The sequence below is a fragment of the Bicyclus anynana genome, chromosome 8, assembly GCF_947172395.1.
Source record: "Bicyclus anynana chromosome 8, ilBicAnyn1.1, whole genome shotgun sequence".
Lineage (NCBI taxonomy): Eukaryota > Metazoa > Arthropoda > Insecta > Lepidoptera > Nymphalidae > Bicyclus > Bicyclus anynana.
In genome coordinates this window covers 9,348,775-9,368,232 of record NC_069090.1, presented here as the reverse complement: position 1 = coordinate 9,368,232, position 19,458 = coordinate 9,348,775, and the positions used below count along the sequence as shown (strand labels likewise).

The following is a 19,458-nucleotide window of genomic DNA, read 5'->3' as shown; positions in this document are numbered from 1 at the left end:
ATACTAGAAATTAAATAAATTAAATTAAAAATTCGAATGAAAATTTCAAGGAATAAATGACATGGTACCTAACACTCGAATGATTATTATACCTAGTTCTATGCCTTAAGTAGCGAGTCAAAAAAAAAACAAAATGTTCCCTAAATAAACCAGAAGTCAAAACTATGTCAAAGAATAAATCGTAAAAAAAAAACAAGTTATATGTTTTGCATGTCACGTTTCTTTGATATTTTACTAAAGTAACGGCGTTACTAACAGTATTCCCGACTTCTATCGATATTTCCACGTGTGAATTTAATTGGTTCACTAGTAGCATTTGTATAGGACTGCCGGGTGGACACGCGCGAAATGTAGCTTGACCGGATACCTGCTTATAGCCAGTGCAATCGCAATAAGTTGCCCCATCGTGGTGGCTGCCTCCACCAGAGTGGGAGGCTTTTATTTTTTGTAAATAAATGCCAACAGTCTTTGCGCGGCAAAAACAAAAATGAAGACTTTAATATATTTTTTTATAATATCATCAATTTTGTTCAACGATCCTAGCACAGGTGAAGAAGCGACCTTTGAAGATGACAGTGGTGTCAATGACATGGGATCATCTACGAGACGTAAAAGATTTTTTTGGGGAGACTACCAAAGCCCTGCAGTTGAGAATTTCATGAAATACATAGGGAGTCCTTACAATACACAGAGTCCTAGTGTTGACTTTTTTAGTTTCCTCCGCGATCCATACCCTTTGCCTAAAGGTAAGTGTTTGTTTTTTAACAATTATCACATTTCTCCTATATTGGTTTTGTTTTGTTTTCTTTTATTTGAATGTTTTATTACGAACTAGTCAAGTGGTATCATATGCTATTTGTCAAGTGTTTTTTCTTATAAAATTAACTTATACTGCAACTTTATTTACGTCCAACATTCTATTAAATCTATTCAGTATTATTGATTGAAATGTTTTGAATTCAGAGCACTGTAGATAAATAGATATATTAATTAATCATTCAAAATACCTGTTTATGCAAATACAGTCTTGTTACAATTTCATAATTAATATATCGATTCAAAATTTTTAGTAGTAGCGAAAATTGAGCAAACATTTCAATGTCATAAAAAACACACTAGAATCAGAATGCGATAGCCAGATCTACCTCGTTTTACAAAGGCTGAATGTTTGTCCATGCTCCAACCATAGATAAGTAACTACGGGAAAGTCCGGCCGCTCAAAGACAGCGTTTCTGGCACCTGTCAATGTCACCTTTTATATTTGTTAATTAATTAATTGTTAATAATTTCAGCCCAAAATTAATACGTTTATTGTAAGTTGGCATCATTTTTAATTTTTTAATGTTATTTAAATATCTCATTCACATTGACATTGACAAGTGTCAGAAACGCAATCTCTGAGCGGCCGGACTTTAGACAAATGTGGAGTTTAGATATTACGATCCCACAGCTTTGAAAGGTCGCAGTTTCAAGGGTGCAAATGACGTAATTAATTGATATTTTGTTTTGGATTGATATTTAATGAGGAATCATGTCTTCTGTCACCAGATTCTTAGCTTCGTGGCTATCTTCTAATAATTTATCTTTAAAAACATCTATAACGGTATTTTTTGGACGGTTGAGGGTCTGGACCCTTAAAATCTGCTACCTTACAAAGTCAGTACAGCGCAAACTGCATAGCTACAGTAGGAGATCCGTATTAGAAATGACCTTCGCCCATCTGTTTATAAGATGAAGAGTGTTTTATATCAAATTTAATACTATTACTAACCATTATTAACTATCATCGATGGTAGTTTAGCCAGGAATTTTTAGAGGCAGCACTCGCAACATATTTTGTAAAGTACAAAATCCTATTAATATTATAAACGCGAAAGCTTGTGTGGATGTTTGTTTGTTTGAATATTTGTTACTCTTTAACGCCGCTACTATTGAAACAATTTGGCTGACATTTGGAATGGAAATAGATTTACGCTGGATTAACACATAGATTACTTTTCGTCCCGGATATATCCATCCATGGTTTCCACAAAATTTGTGAAAAATTGAATTCCACGCTGACGAAGTTGCGGGCGTCCGCTAGTTTAATATAAAACACTTTTCATCCAATAAACAGATGGGTGAAGGTCGTTTCTAATACAGATCATAGACTATTACTTGTGGTAAGAGCATAGACTGCCTTCATATAATGCGAAATGTCTGGGTATCGCAGGCTCTCAGACCATACGGGTCAATGTGACATAATTGCCACATTAACCCGTACCGTGATAATAATTAATAAATACAAAATATAAAACTATTAACAAAACGCTCAAACTCATAAACCACGTAAATGCCCGGTCTTATCTTAATGTATTTGCGGTTGGTTGCGCTTGTTTTTGAGAATTTGGGCCCTGGTCATTCATTCGTCGGATGATCCGAGAGCTTGTAATTATTTGGCCCAAAGAATAACCTCGAACTCCAGAAGACTAATTGCGCCAGCGTATTGACATTTACTTATGAGCACAATAAGAGCATTTCTTGTAAACATTTTATTTATTTTGTTATTTTATTAGCAAAGTTAAATTTAGTTAGTTGTTTTAATTTTTAAATGGATCTATCATCAAATCATTCTGTACAATAAACACATGCATATTTATATAAATAAAGACGCACAAGGTTATTATATTAGGTATGTTGTTGAAAATCGTATTCCTTTTTCCTCAAATTTTCGTGGAAAACTTCTGTGCCGTAATCGCAATCTGGTTTTAACGAGGTTTAGCTAATTTAAATTTGGTAGCTAATTTAGGTAGGTTTAGTTGAGATAATTTTAGGTTCTTTTATTATATTACTACATACCTACCTATACTTATTACAGGTATGAAAGATTGTATAATATTATGTTTTGTTTGTTTATACTAATGTTATGTGGTTTTGCTCAATGACACAAACACAGCAGAACAAACTGATGAAATATGTCACATACACAGGTACATACATTAAAATAAAAAAGAACATTATAAACATTATAAAGAGGTAAAATTTGTAAGTGCGTGAGGTTGTAGTAGATAATTTCTGAAACTACTGAAGTGATTTTGAAAATTATTTTACCAATATAAAGCCCCGATATTTGTGAGTATTAATCCTCAAGCGATATTTATTACATATATTCACAGGTATACGCGAGTGAATCCGCGGGGCGTCTGCTTCTAATTTATCTACTTTGCAGACCCTGATAACCATAAAGTGGAATCTCAAACATTACCAATTACCAAACAAAACATGGTCAGGTGCACTTTAAATTACGATTTAAAATGTTAATTTTAAGAATTTTAAGAAAATTAGTTAAAGATCTCATGTTTTATGATTAAATTATAATTAATAAGATATAAAGTTTATTTCCATGCATTATCTGCGCCTCAATAGGAATTCTGTTGATGCCGATGTAATTACAGGTTGACAAACGTAGGGCAATGTATTATAAATTCATAAAAGGCGTGTACCGCGCGTTGTTGCTCTATTAGCGATGTATGTACGCGGTAAATGCCTCATTGGTCCTATATTGAGGTTTCGTAGCTTACTGAATCCTGGGTTGTATGAAATATTGATTTTTTTTTCGTCAATTAAGTTTTAATAGGGGTAACCCTAAAATAAAAAATGATAAAGGGGGATGTTTAAACACTTGAAGTTTCAGCTTGAAGTATACTTAAACGGTTGAGGGTTTGGATCTTGTAGATTGGTAGGAGCATGAACTGACAGATTTTCAGCTTTTATAAAATGACGAAGGTCTGACTGCGACTGGCTCCTCTTCTACGAGGGTGGGGTGAAAAGTATTAACAGGATCCCTTTCGTACCCCAAAAAACTTTGGCTATGACCTTACTGGCAGATGCGATTGACTTCGCTTTCTTTGGCGCTGAGCGATCGGCTTCCAACCACTGCTTCGAATGCTGTTTTGTTTCTGGTGTATAGTAGTGGACCCAAGTCTCATCCATAGTTACAAATCGTCGGACAAAATCGGTCGGGTCCCTCTTGAATCTGTCCAAACGTTCTTGCGACAATCGTTTACGCACTTGTTTTTGATCCACAGTCAGCAAATGCGGCACGCATCTTTCGCATCCCTAATTCTTCGTGCAAGATGTTTCGTACCCTTTTTTCCGATTTCCCCACTTTCTCAGCTATCTCTCTCACATTCACTCGGTCCAATTTTCGATGATTTCCGGTGTGGTTGCTGTTTTTGGCCGTCCTTCACCTGGATCACCTTTAAATTTTGCTGCCCATTTTTTAACGGTTGCCATGGAAGAAACAGAGCCCCCATACCTATACTTTTATTAACTTCGGATGAATTTCCTTAGGAGTTAATCCATCCAAAACAAACAATTTCATCACCGCAAGATATTCAAGTTTGTTCATTTTCATGAGTAACACTAAAGTCGTCTACTGTAAAAATTCGTGTGAGTAAAGTATTTGAAAAAACAAGTTGAAACTTTCCATACTAAGTAATAAGAGGTGCATCTAGACAGGAAAAATATTTTTTTCCTACTTGGAACGCTCTATCTGTGTCAGGTCGAGAACTTTTCAAGTATAAGATCCTAGTATAAGTAGTAGACCGAAGTTGAGAAGTAGGTGATGGTGATTGTAGAATGAGAAACTACAGTGTCAAATTCACAGTAAATAAATCAAGAAACAAACCCCGTGCAGTGGAAAAATGCTTACTGTTGAGCACGTGCACGACTCTCCACTCAGAATGAGAGGAGTTAGGCTAATAGTCCACCACGCTGGGCCAAAGCGGATTGGTAGACTCACACAGGCAGAGAATCATTCCTCACGATGTTTTCCCTTTACCGTTAGAGACACGACATATTAAATTTCTTAAAATGCACTTATCAAAAATCACTTTAAAAGTTGGTTAATTTGAACCTACGCCCTCGGAATCGAAGGCAGAGGTTAGATCCACTGGGCTATCACGGCTCTCAATTGCATTTTACTAATAATATTAAAGAGATAATATTTTAATGTTTGCAGGTCTAAAGGAGCCATACTCAGAGTACGACTTCGTGATAATCGGCGCCGGCTCAGCCGGCTGCGCTCTGGCCTCGCGTCTCACAAAGAATCGCAATATAACAGTTTTATTACTGGAAACTGGTAAACCGGAAATGATACTAACGGACGTGCCAGCTTTTGCGCCAACTTTCCAGGCGACGGATTACGTCTGGCATTATTATATGGAGCCTCAACGTGGAGTATGTTTGGGTAAGTATATATAAATATTAATATGTAAAGGAGATGGTCCAAAACTGTATGGAGCCCAGGATCAGTCATTGTACCCTAGCAGAAATAAAACAAGATATTTTTTTTAACTATTTTTAATTATACAAATCTATGAATTTACTTTAACTCTTTCGAAATTCATTATCTCCCAAGAAAACATTATTAAGGGTAATAATGGCGGTTAGATGACGTTTTCAATGCAGTAATCGATTTGACGTTTGCTGTCAATTGTCATGTCATAGTTGCTCTATGGGCGCCATCTTGATATAACTCAAAAACTTGGGTTTTTATTTTATTTATTTCTTTTTATTTAGTTAGATTTATTAACTTTAATAAATTTTAATAAAATCCTTGTATTTTTAAATATTAATGATACGGGGTAAAAGAGTGGACCTGAAATGGACCATCTCCTTTATGATATTGTAGGGGGTAATATCTGGATCTACTGAACCGATTAGACAACTTATTTTAACAATAGAAAACGTTCTTTTTGAGTATCATAAGCTATATTTTATCCCTTATTTTCACGGGAATTGGAACTAGACGAGTGAAATTTCTGCCAGTCGATTGATAAATTCCACGGAAAATAGATAACGCTTGAGCTAGCTTATAAATTTGAATAAAGCCTTCACTCAACATTATCAAATATCAACCCATGTTCGGCTCGCTGTTGAGCTTGAGTCTCCTCTCAGAATGAGAGGGGTTAGGCCAATAGTCCACCACGCTGGCCCAATGCGGGTTTGCACACTTCACACACACAGAGAATTAAGAAAATTCTCTGGTCTGCAGGTTTCATCACGAGATACGTGATATTTAATTTCTTAAAATGCACACAACTGAAAAGTTGAAGGTGCATGAGCATGCCCCGGACCGGATTCGAACCACACCCTCCAGAATCGGAGGCAGAGGTCATATCCACTGGGCTATCGCGGTTCATTATCTAACTATTTGCACGTGCAAACCTAACAACTATGTCACCTGTCATATACCATGCAATTTATCTCGAATGTAACAAATTGCAGGAATGAATAACAAACGGTGTTTCTGGCCGCGGGGCAGGGCTGTAGGTGGCACGAGCGTAATAAATTACATGCTCTACACGCGAGGCAGGCCGAAGGATTGGGACCGTATAGCGGCTGATGGGAATTATGGCTGGTAAGCTTAAAAAAATATATATTCGCCATATCCATACTAATATTATAAAGCTGAAGAGTTTGTTTGTTTGTTTGATTGAACGCGCTAATCTCAGGAACAACTGGTCCGATTTGAAAAATTCTTTTTGTGTTAGATAGTCCATTTATCGAGGAAGGCTACGGAAACGGGAACCACGCGGATAAAACCGCGCGGCGTCATCTAGTTTTTTTAATAAGACTGATATTCCTGTTCCCCTCCGTGTAGTCGGAAAAGACTGTGCGACAATAGTCCAGCGAGCAGAGATTAAACTACTTCCTCTTTGTGCTGATTCCCGCCCTTTTACAAGTTTATTAGTGGCTGGATGAGGAAGGCAGAGGATTGTGTGTGGTGGCACGCTTTCTGAAAGGTGTCTATGTCCAGCAGGGGACGGATGCATGCTTGTGTTTTTATTTATAAATAGTAGATGCCCGCAACTTCGTACGCGTTGAAAACCTTTCCACTCTCATTGGTTAGCGTGCATAACGCGTGAGAAGGCTCTTTTCATCTGGCTAAATATACAAAAATAAATTCATACAATATAATATAATACAATAAAGCAAAAAAAAAACATAGAAAGCGTTTGTAAGTATGTTGATAAAATGTCGACTCACTTGGAATTTAACTGGCATCATGTATAAAAAATATACACCATCATTACATTAAATTAGGATTACTAGTACCATTTCTATAATGATCCATCATTAATAATGTATAATGAATGCATAGCGAAAGAGTTAGTGTGTATCATCATTTGAGATTTAATACGAATTTAGCCATGTGGATGTTTTACTTTGACCACAACGAGTTGTGAGCAATTTTTCCGCTCACTGAGCGTTTGCGATCTTTGAGCGTAACATATACACTAACTCTTTCGCTATGTATTTTACAAGCCTTTATTTAACATGCCCTGTTAGTAGATATTGTATGGATTAGTTAATCTGTGGAAACTGAATTATAATAACTTGCTAATGTTAACCTTAATTTCTTATATTTATCAGTGCAATCTGATACCATAGAACTGGTCCGTTGGAGACAGAAGGTGGCCATAGGAACTCCTGAACTAAACAATATACACTAACTAACTTTTTGACATGTGGGTAGGAGTAAAACAACATCATTAACTTTTACTGCTCTTGTTTTATTTAAATTTTATTTTTATTTTATAGTAAAAAAGTGTAAATGTTTTAGTAAATTGTTCATCTAGTACCTGCACTGCCTGGCACATATAATTTACTGCACTACAGCAAGTATTCACAACAACATGGACCTGCACAGTCAGCTTAGTAAGAACATGGAGCAAATAATATCACAATTTAAATCACGGATGGATAACTTTGACACTGCACTTGAACAGTCCAAGTCTTCATGTAGCAAGGTCCACGATTTAGTTTCACTGAGTGCCGACTACACCATTTTCAAGGAGCTGATGTGGAAGACACTTGCTATGTTGCAGCAGCAAGTGCAACTACTAACAGCTGGTTTTGACAAGCATGAGATGCACTCTCGTAGAACAGTACTATTATTTCATGGTGTACCAGAGGATGACAGCGAGAACACCGAGAGTAAAATCTCCAGGCTGATTCATAATCACTTAAAGTTGCCCTGTATTGATGATGCCTGCATTGAGGCATGCCACCGGCTTGGTGTGAAGAAGGACAGACACCGTCCAATTTTAGTCCGTTTCTCTAATATGAAGCATAAATCGTCTGTTTGGAATGCAAAAACGGCTCTCAAAGGTTCCGGTGTTACTATGTCTGAATTTTTAACGAAGCCAAGACAGGAGACGTTCGTTGCAGCTCGGAAACATTTCGGCATCAAGAACTGCTGGTCGTCTGATGGTGTGATAATAGTCGCCCTCCCGGATAAAACTCGTACAAGAATGGTATCATTGTCTGAACTACAGCAGATTATTAGTAAATATCCGCAAGATACTGCTTCTCAGGAACCTAAGCTATTAAGAACAACTCGGCGTGGTAATAAAAATACAGCCAAATAAAGTAGTCGGGCAATAGTAAGATGTCTGGATCTTATGTGGAGCACTATACACTGCCCAGATTGGCAAATAGCGTATATTTTTCTTGTGATGGCCGGTAGTTAAATTTATTTTTGTGAAAGCACAGTTTTATAAGGTATTTTATCACATTATCTGACAATAACTTTTCAGTCAATATTTTTAACTTCGTTTATTTGATTGACAGTGACAACTGACATTTTTAACGTCATACCAAAACGCTGTCACAGTGACATGTAGGTCACGTTCTGAATCGGCAGTGTATAGCGCGGACTTTCTCAGTCTACGGTGTAAAGTGCATTTGTCATAACTCGTATAATTTATTATCAATTCTTTTACTTTGTGTTCGTAAGATTGCGTAAGATTGATATATATATATTTGTTTTTTTACATTATACTATTGTTATCCTGTGACTCTTGCCAGTCAGTGTAGGAAGTTTATGTTTTTTAATTAATTTGCAGTTTTGATTATTATTATTTTTTTTTAAATAAGTAATAATATATAATTATTTATTTATTTATTTTATATTTTTTTTAGTTTATTAGCTTATATTATATTATATATTTTATTAATAATGATAGATTTTACTGATATTATTAATGATGATTATTTTTCCTGTTCTTCTGACAACGAAGAGTTTCATAGTGCTGCCAGTAGTTTATCGTTCAATAGTGATAGTTCTACAGGTGCGCTGGATGCCAAACTGAAATCTCTCCTAGTAAATAATTCTCACTGTCTCAATTTTGCACACATTAACGCACAGAGTATTCCGGCACATTTTTCTGATCTTCTCGCATCTTTTAGTGACGTTCAGGTGGATGGAATTCTGATCTCTGAATCCTGGCTAAAACCTTCCCTTCCTACTTCTCTATACACCCTTCCAGGTTTTACACTAATTCGCAATGACAGAAACTGCAAACGCGGAGGAGGTGTATGCATGTACCTCAAAGATAACATCACTTTTACCGTGATCACTCAATCGCCTAGTACTTACTCGGGGAACTTTGAGTACCTATTTATAGAAATTTCCTCTCACCATACCAAAGTTCTTCTTGGGGTTGTCTACAGTCCTTCTATGAATGTTAATTACTTTAATGAGTTCGATAATATACTCGACGATTTGAGCCCTTCCTATGAACACATAATTATCATGGGAGACTTAAATACTTGTTTATTGAAAAATGACCACCGATCTCTACAATTGAAGTCTATTATATCTTCAATGAACCTGAAAATTCTACCTCTTTCTGCTACTCATTTTTCCCCGCATTGCACTCCATCTCTACTGGACCTCATTGTTGTTTCCAAACCTGATAAAGTTCTTGTCCACGGTCAATTAACAGCTCCATTTTCTTACCATGACCTCCTTTTTTTAAGTTATAATTTATCATTACCTAGACGTAAAAGTAAGATTATTCTGCGACGGAATTACAAGGGGATTGATCTTGCCTCTTTTAATGATGATGTATCAAAACTCGACTGGTCACCTTTGTACAGTGCATCGTCTGTAGATGACAAGGTTGGAATACTTAGCTCGACTCTTATACGATTATTTGACTCACATGCACCTATTAAACGTATAAGAGTCAAACATTTTCCGGCCCCTTGGCTTACTCCGACAATTAAAAAGCTCATGGCTAAAAGAAACAAAGCAAAAGGTCTTTGTAAAAAGTATCCCAGCGATGACAATGTAGCTGCCTATAAGAGATTGCGAAATCGCTGCAATAGGATGTGCAGAGATGCGAAGCGCCGTTATATTTTTTCCCTTATCAAAGAATCCTCATCTTCACAATCCTGGAGGTTTTTCAATTCTCAAGGAATTGGGAAATCATATGTTCCCTGCAAACTTTCTGTAGACATTAACTCCCTAAATAAACACTTTTCCACCCCTCCAATCAAAATCCCTTCCTCAACTAAATCCCAAACTCTTCAAAATTTGGCTAGTGTTATTCACAATTGCGATGACTTCATCTTTCAGGATATCACAGTTGATGAAGTTAAAAAAGCAATCCGCAACATCTCCACAAAAGCCGTTGGGTGTGATGGCATAAGCCGAGACATGCTTAGCCTCATCAGTGAGGCTATAGCACCAATTATCAGCCATGTGCTAAATTTTTCCCTGACCTCTAAATGTTTTCCTACCGCGTGGAAGCTAGCCCATGTTATCCCTTTACCTAAAATATCTAACCCTTCCTCTTTCTCGGACTATCGACCTATTTCTATATTGCCCATTATCTCAAAAATCTTAGAAAATGCCGTTTTTAGACAACTCTCCTTCTTCCTTTGTCACAATAATCTTTTGAGTTCATACCAGTCTGGTTTTCGTCCAATGCACAGCACCACCACCGCACTTCTCAAGGTCACCGAGGACATTCGCATTGCTATGGACAACAAGAATCTGACTGTACTCATACTTCTTGATTTTAGCAATGCGTTTAACTCGGTGGATTTTGATGTTCTCCTCGGCATTCTCCACTCTTTAAACCTTTCACCGCCTGTAATTGAATGGTTCAGGTCGTATCTTTTTGGCCGACGGCAGAGAGTCAGCTTTGATGAAACTCTTTCTGAGTGGGCAGACATCTCGGCTGGCGTACCCCAAGGTGGAGTCCTGTCTCCTCTCTTATTCTCCATTTTTATAAATCAAATCACCAAAGTAATATCCTCTCACTATCACCTCTATGCAGACGACTTGCAACTATATAGTCATGCTTCTGTCACGGATCTTGTTTCGGCAGTGGATATTGTTAATGTGGATTTGGAAAATGTCAAGAAATGGGCTGATGCACATGGCCTACTTGTAAATCCTGTAAAGTCGCAGGCCATGATTGTAGGAGGTCGACAATTACGGAGTCGTATTCATTTTAAAAATTTATCTCCTATAGTATATGACGGCACACCAATACCCTTGTCAAATACAGCAAAAAATCTTGGGCTGAAAATTGACTGTAACTTATCGTGGTCTGGCCACATAAATGAGGTTAGTAGGCGGATCCATTTTTCGCTTCATTCCCTTAAGCGTTTCCAAAATTTTCTTCCTTTACGTACTAAAATCTTACTTGCCCAATCCCTTCTCCTTCCTATTCTTGACTACGCTGACGTTTGTTATTTAGATGCGACAGAGGAGCTACTCGACAAACTCGATCGACTTCAGAATTTGTGCATCCGATTTATATACGGATTGCGCAAATTCGACCGTATTTCTTATTTCCGTAATAAACTGAAGTGGCTCCCTATTCGTCATCGCCGGAATATCCATATACTCACGACGCTGTTCAAAATCTTAAACACCTCTTCTCCTTCCTACTTGCGGGAGCTCTTCCACGAATCCCCACGCCGTCTCAGACCGGTGCGTTCGTGTGTAAAATTAAAATCTCTATCTGTGCCTCCCTATAACACTGTTTTTTGTGCTAAATCTTTTTCAGTTATCGCAGCGCGTCTGTGGAACTCACTACCAGATACCATTTTCAAAAAAAACCCATCTGTTGATACCTTCAAACATAGACTTCGTGAACACTATCTTTCTTTATCATCATAGATATATTATATGTATGTATGTATATATGTATTTATTTAGTTATTATTTATATATAGTATTGATATGTACTGTTATAATTTATATATTTATTTCAATTTATTTATTAGTGTTATTTTTAATGTATTTAATATTATTTACTTTTATTATTTATGTATTAAGTATAATATGTTTTCTCACTTTTTTTTCTGTTGTACCTATCCATTTCTTCTGTTTAAAATCTCTCCCACTGCCAAGGGTCACTGGCAGAGATCTCTTATAGAGATAAGTGTTTCCTTGTCCACTGTTTTTCTTTTTTACTTTTGTGTGTTACTATTATTGGTACAAAATAAATAAAAAAAAAAAAAAAAAAAAAAATATATATCTCTTTCGTTTTGGCTAATTTGTCTTAACAAACACCCCGGTAGTACATTTGTACATTTATGTAAAACCTTGCTTTTATTATTCATATATATCTTCTTAAAAGTTTATTTAATTATTTCTGTATTTTCGCACACCTGGTGCGTGCAACAAGTAATAATATTTAACACTAGGAAAAGTATGATAAGGAAAAGGTGGCATTATCGTTTACTAAATCTCTACTAAAATATAAAACTGCTTATTTGGAGGTCATAATATATTTAAATAATTATACATTAAATTACTTAAAATAAGTATAGCGTTAAATTACTTAAAATAAGTGTAGCTTTAAATATACACAAACGTCTAGCAATAAATCTAAATACTCAATTCATATTAGCTACAGATATAAATAAAATACAATTTACAAGTTCTAACTTATAGATTTTATAAGCTTTCTATAGTATGATACTCGTAGTACTGTAGTGTTATTTATTTTAAATTAAACCAGTATTAAAATGTCGACTCACATGGAATTTAACTGGCAACATCTATAAAAAATATACATCATCATTACATTAAATTAGGATTACTAGTACCATTTCTATAATGACCGATCTTGAATAATGTAATGAGTTATCATTTAGTTAATACATAATTTAATATATTTGAACGCCTACTTGGTATTTATCCGAAATTATAATTAAGAGTTAACGTATCAATAATAATAAATCTGTATTAAAATAATAAATGGGTAAAGCTTGTGGTATTGTAGGGCGTAATCTCTAAATCTACTGAACCGATTTGAAAATCGTTTACTACTAGAAAGCCACGTTATTTGTGAGTGTCATAGGCTATATTTTATCCCCGTAATCTCATCGAAACGGGAAGTACGCGGGTGAAACCACGGTACATCGGCTAGTAAAATATATAAATGCAAGCCCCAAACATATCATAAACGTAGGTACCAAGGATTAGGTAGAACACTAGCGAAGGTCAAATTAAAGTTATAATTAACGAGGTTGATAATATATTTAGTATTCATTGAGACACACGTATTTTATAGGACCACCCATATAAGACTTACATCACATCATTGTCAAAATCTAAAGATATCCAAACGAATTCTCACGTGCACTAAAACCATTGTTTGCAAATTGGATCAACATTGTGTACCTACATAAAAACCATATATTGAATAGAAGCTGGCGTTATTTTACGGAAGTTCATCGTGTAGAGTCCATTTCATGAAAGAAGTCCCGCGGCTAAAATTTGAACTAATATTGACAGCGCCTTACACAAATGACAATAAGACTGCCATGCCTACCAAATGATTGTCATTTGGTTATGGAGGTTTTATTGTCATTAAGACATTAGTGCCGCGTTTGGAGGACTTCTTTCATGATAAGGACTTTACCTCACCTAATTGATTTATTTATTGTGTACTCCGCCACGAATCTTAGCAGAAACGCTACCTAGAACCGGAGCATCCTTAGGCGATGTTAATTGCAATATTCAATTAAATTCATATAGGTACAATTAAACATGAATAACACTTGAGGATGCTTTCGCCGGACCTTGACCTTCCGGAGGGATTTTGTTAGCAAAGTCCTACATGCGCATAAACACAAATAATACACACGAATAGAAAAATTAATAAAGTATTTGTTGATAAAATATAAACTACAATAGTAATATTTGACCACTGTGTTGCATACGAACAAATGAAGATACATACAAACGAAATAAAATGGAGAAATATAGTAATTTATAAATCATTTATTAATATGACGACAACATCAATAGAACTACAAAAAATTGCAGTATTATTATGTAATTGAAAGAATTTTAACTTGATTTTACTGGACTACCAGAATGACTCATAGGTAACGAAACCTAATAAAACTCAAAACATCAAAAATGAAAACATCAGGGCCTGTAGCCATGTGGGTCGTCGATTCTCAGTCTACAAACGCTAACGCTTAGAAAACTAAATAAATGTATGGGACTGACAGATCCGATCGATAACTTGATCACCTGTTATTGTACATTTTTTTAATTGTTTGCGATTGTAGAAAGAGAGTCAACGTGCCACATTGCTACAGGCCCAGGTTGGCTTATCTGTTGTCAGAAACTATTTGATTTAGTTCCCATTTTTACCTTTTTAGCATTGAACCAGCAAAGAACCGAAATACCATTCCAGTTTGCGTCTCCCTACCACCTACGAGTATGTGTATCTGTTATGTAATAGGTGTGGAATGTGAGTTTGTTATTCATATCTATCTTTGACTTGAAGATATGTATCTTCAAGACAAAGTGGATGGAGCTCACTTGCCTAGAAGGCAAGGCACCTTAAACTGTACCTTTTCTAACTATCAGGCTAACATCCTTAGCTAGTTGATTCCTTGCTCACGTATTCAACGGCTTCGTTCCTCGTTCCTAATACAGCAAAGATTTTTAATGTCCTCCGAGCTTCCGTTTTCCCTATTACCTACTCAATGGTCAACCGTCAAAGATCCCGTCTATAAGACAACCTTCACTAACTTGTCTACCGGACGAAAGCTTTTTTTATATCAAATTAAATAAATTAATGAATATATTGCCAATGGGTTGCCTAAAATAATTTTAGTCTACTACAAGTGGGTATCTAAATAGTAAAGTAATTATGCATTCAAATTGAAATTAGATTGGAATGTGGCAGTGCGGAAAAAGTCTCAATGTCGCTTTAAGACCTGAAACGCATTTTGTAATTTAATACCTACTTCTCTAATACAGTGGCGTCATGACAATGTTTCAGTCATCATTTATTGGTACATTATTAAAGACTTGCGGAAGCCCACTAAAAATGCCAAGCTCGAGAAATTAAGTTATTCATAAACACCACCATGGATTTTTTCGGAATAAAAAGTCCGGATATGTTACTCAATTATCATTATCAGCCGATGGACATCCACTGCTGGACATAGGCCTCTTGCATGGACTTCTAAATACAACGATCTCAAGCCGCCGGAATCCAGCGGCTCCCTGCAACCCGCATGATGTCCTCGGTCTACCAAGTGGGAGGTCAACCAACACTGCGCTTTCCGGTGCGGGGTCACCATTCCAGCACCTTGGGACCCCAACGTCCATCGAACTATGTGGCCAGCCCATTACCACTTAAGCTTCGCAACTTGCTGTTCTATGTCAGTGACTTTGGTTTGTCTGCAGATCTCCTCATTTCTGATTTGATCACGCAGAGAAAATGCAAGCATTGCTCGCTCCATCGCCCGCTGAGTGACTTTGAGCCTTCTGATAAAGCCCATAGTTAGCGACCAAGTCTCAGATCCGTAGATCATTACTGCCAACACACTCTGTTCGAAGACTTGTTGGTCAATAACATCCCACATTTTGTCTGTCTGTCTGAGCTAATCTTTGGAACCGCTGGGCCGATTTTAATTGGGCTTTCACTGGATACAAAAATTTTAACAAAGTTTATTTGTGTTTTGGTAAGGGGTAAATAAGTATAATCACTTATGAAAACACAGATATCTTGAAAACACAGAGAGACACATTAAATTTTATTTATATGGTATTGATACTAATTCTACCAAACTTTTTTACTTTATGTATTTTTAGTCATAAGAAGTATACAGGCTGCTCGGGAGTATTAGGTATCAAGGTGTTGGCGAGTCCATATATGGGAGCCGAACTGCGTAACATTTTTTTTTAACTAAAAAAAAACTTTGTATATTTTCTTACAAAGTAATTCAAATAATTCCGACTATCCATGTAACACACGCCTTTATGTAAAATGAAACGAAATGTTTTTTTTATTCAATGACAAGTTATGATGACAGTACTAGACTACATTTTTGAAGAGAGCGAAGAGAGTGAATTCATTCAAAGTAACTATGTAATTTGTGACTTAATTCTGAATTTCTGTTTTTATTTCCAGGTCCTACAATGATATCATTAAATATTATGTTGAACTGGAAAATGCTAATTTAGGAGGATACGAAAAGCAGCCCCATAGAGGACGCAATGGAGAAATGCCAGTGGAATTCGTCAAAACGAAGTAATTATTCTTACATATTAAAACATAGTTAAAACTTGGATAATAGTTATTTATGCCATTGGAAAGACGGCCATTTTAGGTAATAGAGTCAGCATACAATACTGTTTCTACGATCATGGTATAAGAAAGAAAAGAATTAACAAAACTTGGTAAATAATATGTAATTGGCGTCGGGAATGGCCTTCTCAATTTTGTTTCGGCGTGGCCTAAATGTGGTCTCAGTGTGGCCTCCTAGATTTTGTTTCTTATAAAGAAGCCTTTATTTTTGTAGCCAATGACATGGAACTATTTAAAAATAAAAAAAATCTTGTAGCACGGTTTACTCGTGTGGTAGTGAATATCACCAAATGAGCTGTAGTAATGAATAGCTTTGTGAAATGGATTGAGGTTTTATATTGAATAGATTACGAAAAAATATTTTTTTTACTTTGACAAAATATTGACATAAAAATACACATATTAAGAGATTAAGACTTAAGACATAGACTTAATGTAAGATACGCGGTTCTTTTGTATTTAATTTATTATCTACTGGTAAAAGTTAAGAGCAAATTCGACTATAGTACATTTTGCTACAAACATATTCATACTATTCAACTAGTAATTTCACGGTATTTTTTCATTGCTAATATTTAAAGTTGTATCCGTATCTTTTTCAGAACCCCGTTATCAAACGTTTTTCTAGAAGCTGGTAGAATATTGGGGCATCCCACAGTCGACTACAACGCTCCAGAGGAATTAGGTTTCGGTCAAATTCAAGTCACAATCAGCAACGGTCGAAGATACAGTGCTGCCAAAGCATTTCTACACCGACATAAAAATAGACCTAACCTACATATCTTATCGGACACCACAGCTACAAAAATATTGATTGACCCTCAAACTAAAATAGCATATGGTGTAGAATATGTACGTAATAATCTACTTTATACATCTTTAGTACGCAAAGAGGTTATAGTATCGGCTGGACCAATAGCTTCACCGCAACTTCTGATGCTATCGGGTATCGGACCGCAAGAACATTTAAATTCACATAAAATACCGGTAATACATAACCTTCCAGTGGGTCGTAGACTTTACGATCATATTTGCTTTCCAGGGTTAGTATATACTTTAAATGCAACAGGCATAAGTTTCATTGAAAACAGAGAGTTGAGCCTGAGGAACACTATTAGCTGGCTACAACACGGTGATACTGCTTACGCATCACCCGGTGGAGTAGAAGGCATTGGCTACATAAAAACTCCGGTTAGCGACGATCCTGAGCCTTCAGTTCCAGATATAGAACTTATTAATATAGGAGGATCCATAGTCTCTGACGGAGGGCCAGGTGCGAGTAAATCTGTCCGCAAAGGAATGAGAATAACTGAAAGCATTTTCGATGAGGCGTTTGGTTCCATCGATGGTACAGATACATGGAGTACATTTCCAATGTTACTGCATCCCAAGTCCTTTGGATACATAGAGTTGAAAGACAGTAATCCATTTAGTCATCCCCGTTTATATGGCAACTATTTAACGGATCCCAGAGATGTTGCAACTTTTGTAGCGGCAATCCGACACGTACAAGCTCTTACTGCGACAGCGCCGTTTCAACGATACGGAGCAAAAATACACCCAGCTAAATATAAACCGTGTCGAAAGCATACATTTGATTCAGACGAATACTGGGAATGTGCAGTTCGTACTCTTACTGCAACACTACATCACCAAATAGCAACATGTCGTATGGGACCTGCAGGCGACAAGCTCGCCGTCGTGGACCCTGAACTTCGAGTTCATGGCATCAAGCAATTACGAGTCGTTGACTCTAGTATTCTACCTCGTACTATATCTGCACATACTAATGCACCTGCAATGGCAATAGGTTTAAAAGCGGCAGACTTAATAAAACAGACATGGAATATTTAGAATTAAAAAATACTTAGTCTTTACTTGTTTGAATACCTTATTTACCACTACCTATATTGACTTCATCCTAGAGATCAAAACCATAACTGTACGGAATCTGCTACCTATAGCATGGTATTTTCAGTTACACCATGACCTTAAGAAACTCCATATAAATCTGTATTAATCAAACAATATATTTAATAACCATGCCCCTATGGTATCTTGCAGAAAGTTTGAATAAGTTGTTGACCTACCGCATAGATTTTAAGTTTATATTGAAATTGGTACTTAGACATTTTCAATCTTTCACTGCTGAAATCCTAGTTATATGAGGCTCATTCCGTTCTTAAAACATATAAATATTTCTTTGTGATTTTCGATTAACGACAATGTCGCAATTTATTACAAAAATAAATTAATTGTGCGTGTTAATTTCAGGCTTAAATTTAGCTAAAAAAAATTGCTAGATTACTAATAATTAAAACGAAAAGGCTTCACATTGTATTAATACGTTATGGAAATTACTGAGCAGGAAAAACAGAAACAGGTAACAAAACGGACGCAAAATCGCTAATTGTGATCTTTGCCAGAATTAAGATAACAAAGAATATAAACTACAAGTGATGAGCCATAACTTTATTATTATAAACTATATTACACGTTCTTTATTTAAGTAATCCACTAAGATGGATTCCAAAAACTACAGAAAAATATTATCCTAATCTTAGTTTGGACAGTTTTTAACCGACTTCAAAAAGGAGGAGGTTCTCAATTCGGTCGGTATTTTTTTTTTTTTTTTTTTATGTATGTACACCGATTACTCAAAGACGCCTGGACCGATTTCAAAAATTCTTTTTTTGTTTGAAACGGTATAGTCCCCATTTGGTCCAATGGGACCAAATGGGGACTATACCATCCATATTACACGTTCTTTATTTAAGTAATCCACTAAGATGGATTCCAAAAACTACAGAAAAATATTATCCTAATCTTAGTTTGGACAGTTTTTAACCGACTTCAAAAAGGAGGAGGTTCTCAATTCGGTCGGTATTTTTTTTTTTTTTTTTTTATGTATGTACACCGATTACTCAAAGACGCCTGGACCGATTTCAAAAATTCTTTTTTTGTTTGAAACGGTATAGTCCCCATTTGGTCCAATGGGACCAAATGGGGACTATACCATATACTAATTGCCATCATGACAAGA

At 36.0% G+C, this 19,458-nt stretch overlaps 2 protein-coding genes across 3 annotated transcripts in view; one reads left to right on the top strand and one right to left on the bottom strand.

Moving 5' to 3' along the window:
• LOC112055976 (flotillin-2) overlaps positions 1-19,458 on the bottom strand; it is a 294,787-nt gene that overhangs the window by 251,512 nt on the left and 23,817 nt on the right. The window lies entirely within an intron of this gene.
• Positions 375-18,292, top strand: LOC112049944 (glucose dehydrogenase [FAD, quinone]-like). The gene is made up of 5 exons (XM_052882893.1): positions 375-746; positions 5,003-5,230; positions 6,271-6,403; positions 16,239-16,358; positions 17,018-18,292. The coding sequence occupies exons 1-5, from the start codon at positions 488-490 to the stop codon at positions 18,267-18,269; spliced, it is 1,992 nt and encodes a 663-aa protein (XP_052738853.1). The 5' UTR covers positions 375-487; the 3' UTR covers positions 18,270-18,292.

Excerpts from the sequence above, each read along its gene's own strand:
- LOC112049944 (XM_052882893.1), top strand. The coding sequence starts at position 488 with ATGAAGACTTTAATATATTTTTTTATAATATCATCAATTTTGTTCAAC. Across the intron at positions 5,231-6,270 it reads TCAACGTGGAGTATGTTTGG|GAATGAATAACAAACGGTGT; the intron begins GTAAGTATATAT and ends AACAAATTGCAG. Across the intron at positions 16,359-17,017 it reads GTGGAATTCGTCAAAACGAA|AACCCCGTTATCAAACGTTT; the intron begins GTAATTATTCTT and ends TATCTTTTTCAG.